The following is a 5,413-nucleotide window of genomic DNA, read 5'->3' as shown; positions in this document are numbered from 1 at the left end:
AGCTGGGCCAGGAGGGCTGGCATCGAGCTCGCTCGGATGACTACCTGAGCCGGACCACCCGCTCAGCGGAGGCCCTGGGGCCGGGGGCGCTGGTGTCTCCGCGCTTCGAGCGCTGTGGTTGGGCTCCCCAGCGTCCATCTGCCCGCACCCCTGCCTGCGCATCTCGGGACCTGCCGGGGCCGCAGGCCCCACCACCATCTGGCCTGCAGGGCCTGGACGATGTCGGGTACGTCGGCTACCGCAGCTACAGCCCGTCCTTCCAGCGCCGCACGGGCCTCCTGCACGCCCTCTCCTTCCGGGACTCGCCCTTCGGGGGGCTGCCCACCTTCAGCTTGGCCCAGTCTCCGTTCCCGCCAGAGGCCTCCGAACCGCCCAGGGTTGGCCGGCCAGAACCCACCACCCGGGCCCTGGAGACTCCCATCGAGGATCGCCAAGACGAGGTGGTCCTGAGGCAGAAGCCCCCGACGGGCCGCAAGGTCCAGCCCGCCCCTGCAAGACAGATGAACCTTGGACTCGGTGACGAGTCCTCAGAACCAGAGGCCAGCGGGCGAGGGGAGCGCCCAGGCAGGAAGGTGGCCCCTTTGGCTGCTACCGAAGACTCTCTGGCTTCCATTCCCTTCATTGGTGAGTGACAGTGCAGCTGGCCATCCTGGGAGGCTAGGTGGTCTGTGTCCTCTTGGACCCGCCCACTGGGGCAGCTCTCTGGGCTGGATGCTGATGGGATCCTCTTGTTTCTGTGTCCACTATCTGTCTGTCCATTCACCTGTTCACCCATCCATCCATTCACTCATTCATCCATCCATCCATTTTTCCATCCAGCCATTATTCTCTTTTTCTTTCTTTTTTTTGAGTTGGAGTCTCACTCTGTCACCCAGGCTGGATCATAGTGGCACACTCATGGCCACCCTAGTGTCGACCTGCTGGGCTCTGGCTATCCTTCTGCCTCAGTCTTCCAAGTAGTCAGAACCACTGGTGCGCTACCATGTCTGGCTAATTTTTTATAGAGACGAGGTCTCGCCAAGTTGCCAAGGCTGGTCATGAGCCTGCAGGCTCAGGCCATCCACTCCCCTCGGCCTCCCAAAATGCCGGGACGACAGGCTGAGCCACCAAGCCCAGCTCATTATTCTCTTTTTAAAGTTTTGAAGCAAAGTATATTAGTGAGAAAAAGAGAAGAAGAAAGAAAGAAGATTCATGGCAGAAAGACTTGCCACAGGCAAGTTTTTCAAAGACGAAAAATCACCCATCCGTCATTCTTGTTTTTATTTTTGTGGAGACGGGGTCTCACCACGTTGCCCAGGCTGGTCTTGAACTCCTGGGCTCAAGCATCCTGCCTCAGCCTCCCAAAGTGCTGGGGTTGCCGGCGTGAGCCACCGCGCCCGGCCCGCTCATCTGTTCTTCCATCCTTTCTTTCATCCTTCCAGCCATCTTTCCATCTGCTTTGTCTTTTCTCTCTCCCTTCCTCCCTCCTTCCTTCTTTCATCCACCTAACCTTTTTCCTTCCTCCCTCACTCCCTCCTTCCTTTGTTCATTCATTTGTTCCTTTCTTCCATCCACCCATCTATCCATCCTTCTTCCTTTCACTCTTCCTTCCATCTTCCCTTTGCACTTTCTGTTCTTTGTCTGTTTCATTCGCCCTCCATCCCTGTGTCCATCCAGCAGAGCTTTGCGTCTGGGCTCTGTGCTGAGCTCTGTGCTCCCTGGAGTGGACAGTCCAGCAGGGGTTGACGGTCAGCCAGGAGTAGTCCAGTGGGATGGGTGTGTGGTAGTGCAGGGAGCTCGAACAGGACAGAGAAGGGCGATGGAGCCTCGCCTGGGGCACGGTGGCCACACAGAATCATGGACAAAGGACATTTCGGCCAAGACTTGAAGGATGAGGAGCTGGTCAGGGAGAATGCTCAAGGAGAGAGTAGAACAGTGACCCTGAGTGAGGCCGCATGCCCTTCCGGGTCATGAGGATGCTTCCAGGCCCAGGGGCCTCATTGGCCGTGAGGTATGGAGCCTTATCCTGAGAGCAGAGGGAACCCTGGATTCTTGCCTCAGAAGAGAGGCTGGGAAGGAGAGGCAGGAGGAGAGCAAGGGCGGGGAGGTCCCCAGGCCGGGCCGGAGGTGGCACCTCACCCCTCGGGAATGAGAGGCGGTGGGGCCGGAGGAACAGGAGGAAGTTGGGGCTTGTTGAACACGAGGCTCCAGTGAGGGGGCAGGTGGGCTGACTGGGCCTGGGGGCTTGGGGAGGAGACAGGGATGCAGGGGTAGAGAGGTCATGAGGGAGTTGGAGGCGGAATCAGGTAGGAAGGAGGCCCAGGGCGGGGCGGGGGACGCAACTTTTCTTTTAGTGAGCCCCCAGACCCAGGGGGAGATGAATTCTCGTCTTCTGAGAACTCTCAGTCCCAGGGGGAGATGTGGCCCCTGCCCTTAAGGGCCCCCAGCTGATGGGGGAGACCGTCCTTACCCTTGGGAAGCTCTCAGTGTGATAGGGAGACACAGCCCCTGGCCGGATGGGGGATACAGTCCATGCTGTCAGAGCCCTCAGTCTGATGGGGGAGACACAGTCCATGCTTTCACAGTCCCCTTAATCTGATGGTGGAGGCAAGTCCGTGCTCTCAGGAAGCTCCTGGTCTGATGGGGGAGACAGTCCATTCTCCCAGAGTACCTTCAGTCTGACGAGGGAGACACAGTCCACGTTTTCACAGTCTCCTAAGTCTGATGGCGGAGACACAGTTCTTGCCCTCGGGAAGCTCCTGGTCTGATGGGGGACACTGGCTGTTTTCAGGAGTCTCATCTTAGGGGGCCACTCTTCCCGCTCCTGGGTGCCCTTGATGTGATTGGGGAGACCAGCTGTGCAGAGAGATTCCGTGACCACAGTCTGGTGGGCCAGGCACACTTGGCAGTGGGCAGGTTGCCAGCGGGATCCTCTGGGATGTGGCCCTGGAGCTGCCAAAGCTGAAGGGGTGGGCAGGCCCAGCACTCTGCCGCCTTCACGTGCCCCTCCCTCCACTGGCAGATGAGCCCACCAGCCCCAGCATCGACCTCCAAGCCAAGCACGTCCCCGCCTCTGCCGTGGTCTCCAGTGCCATGAACTCTGCCCCGGCCCTGGGCACCAGCCCGTCCTCCCCAACCTTCACTTTCGCCCTCGGCCGCCATTACTCACAGGACTGCAGTGAGTGCCCACGCCCCTGCCCCGCCCTCTCCCTCGCTGCGGTCAGGCCTGGTGCCTGATGTCCAGCCCCTCATGACCGGTCTCTACTCCTCCTTGGGCCCCGTGGGGAGAGTCCCCTGCCCAGGAGGGAGGGCTCTGGGAGGCCCCAACCTGCCACCCGCTGACCCTGAGGCTTCGCAGGCAGCATCAAGGCGGGCCGCCGTTCCTCCTACCTGCTGGCCATCACCACGGAGCGCTCCAAGTCCTGCGACGATGGGCTCAACACCTTCCGCGACGAGGGCCGGGTCCTGCGGTGAGGCCCCGTCTGGATGGGGGTGGGCGGCCGCAGCCACCCGGGCCAGCGGCTCCCTGGGCTGGGCCGTGGGCCTTGGGGCCCTCCACGTGTAGGGCAGTGGAGCTGCCCCGGAAGGCCTCTGGGCCTTGGGGCTTGGGCTGACGAGGGGTCCCATGTGCCTCCCACACCCTCACCCCCGCCCTCGCTCCCCAGGCGCCTGCCAAACCGTGTGCCCAGCCTGCGGATGCTGCGAAGCTTCTTCACCGATGGGGTGAGCGGCAAGCGTGTGTGTGAGGGGAGGGTGTTGGGGGGCGTTGTGGCCTTGGCGTGGGGTCCCGTGACCACTGAGGCCTGGCTAAACTGCTCTGGCTCCCGCATTCTCCTTCCTCCCTTTACCCCACCCTCATGTCAACCACCGGACCCACCTCCTCTGCCATCCCTCAGCGGGGGACAACGGGCATCCCCCTCCCAAGGCCTTGCGTTTGTCATTGCTCCTGTCTGGGATGTTCTTTTCCAGGGCCACGCCCAGAGCCACATGACTCACTTTTCCACTTTCTCTAGTGTTTTCTTTTTCTTTCTTTCTTTTTTTTCTTAATCAGAGACAGGGTCTCACTCTGACACCCAGGCTGGAGTGCAGTGGCATGATCACAGCTCACCGCGGCCTCGACCTCCTGGGCTCAGGCGATCCTTCCGTCTCAGCCTCCTGAGTGGCTGGGACTATAGGCCCGCATCACCACACTGGCTCATTTTTTAATTCTTTGTAGAAATGAGGTCACACGATGATGTTCAGGCTGGTCTGGAACTCCTGGCCTCAAGCGATCTTTCCCCCTCAGCCTCCCAAAGTGCGCCACCGTGCCCGGCCTCTTTCTTCCAGGTTTTCTAGGCCTGCCCCGAAGCTCTGCCCTCCACCTCTGACACCTGTTAGACAATTTATGTTCATCGCCTTCCTCGCTGGCTCTTCAGCTGGAATGTCAGCCCTCTGAGGGCAGGGCTTCCCGCATCCCCTTCTTGGCTGGGTTCCCGGTGCCTACAGCTGTGCCTGCACCAGCTGTGCCCAGCATCTGCCCGGCGTCTTCAGGGCTGGGGGCACTCTGGAGAGATGGGGCCACGGGGTGGGGATCGGGGGACAGGCTGGAGTCTGCAGCCCCCTGGCCTGGGGAGGCGGGACCAGAGTGGCCACGGCCCAGTTCTCTGCGAGTGTGGCCAGGCCGGAGAAGCCTCTGATTCCAGAGCCTCCCCTGGTGAGTTTGACACCTCGGGAGCTGGCACCCAGTCTGTCCCTTATCACTTCCTCTGCTTACTTAACTCCCTCACAGCCACCTCTGCGCTGGAGGCCTGCTGACACTGTCACTTCCTCTGTTAACTCCTCCTGGACTCACTACCTGCTCCACCAGCTCAGCCTTTGTTGATGTCCCGCTTCCCCTGTTTATTTAACCCCTTGTTGACACAATGGCTTCCTCCATTTCCTTAATTCCTTCAGTCTATAAAGCAAAAGGCGGTCCTAGACTGGCTCTTCCAGCGTGGCAAGGCGCGTGGCCTCCTTCCCGGCTTCTCCATCACCTGTGTCTTATGACCTCAGCACAGGCAGTCCAGAGAGGGCAGGCAGAGTCCCTGAGGTCACACAGCACCCCAGGGTAAAGCACAGACACACACCAGGCCCCAGTGGTTGCGAGTGGCCCGTGGGGCTCTTGCGATGCTGGTGCCGTAGGGGCCCCCCTAAGCTGCCCTCTGCTGTCTCCCTGCAGTCCTTGGATAGCTGGGGCACCTCGGAAGATGCTGACGCCCCTTCTAAGCGACACTCAACCTCTGACCTCTCAGACGCGACCTTCAGCGATATCAGGAGAGAAGGCTGGTTGTATTATAAGCAGATCCTCACCAAGAAGGGGAAGGTAAGATGGGTGCAGGAATGAGGGGGGGCTGGATGGAGGCTGGCTCTGGCAGGACGCACCCACCCCCACAGCCACCCCCACAGCCTCTGGAGC

At 60.6% G+C, this 5,413-nt stretch overlaps 1 protein-coding gene across 1 annotated transcript in view; it reads left to right on the top strand.

Annotated features, from left to right (window-relative positions):
* The window catches only part of LOC103250684 (rho GTPase-activating protein 23-like), a gene marked incomplete at both ends in the record, with an annotated part of 13,316 nt that extends 7,996 nt beyond the window's left edge, over positions 1–5,320 (top strand). The window contains 5 exons of the mRNA XM_021708152.1: positions 3–624; positions 3,002–3,157; positions 3,338–3,449; positions 3,645–3,702; positions 5,177–5,320. Of these exons, the coding sequence (XP_021563827.1) occupies positions 3–624; positions 3,002–3,157; positions 3,338–3,449; positions 3,645–3,702; positions 5,177–5,320 (1,092 nt within the window). The remainder of the gene's footprint in view (positions 1–2; positions 625–3,001; positions 3,158–3,337; positions 3,450–3,644; positions 3,703–5,176) is intronic.
* Positions 5,321–5,413: the final 93 nt, after the last annotated feature.

The sequence above is a fragment of the Carlito syrichta genome, unplaced genomic scaffold (assembly GCF_000164805.1).
Source record: "Carlito syrichta isolate Samal-C Ts95f unplaced genomic scaffold, Tarsius_syrichta-2.0.1 Scaffold131221, whole genome shotgun sequence".
NCBI lineage: Eukaryota > Metazoa > Chordata > Mammalia > Primates > Tarsiidae > Carlito > Carlito syrichta.
This window is presented reverse-complemented; position numbering and strand designations above follow the sequence as displayed.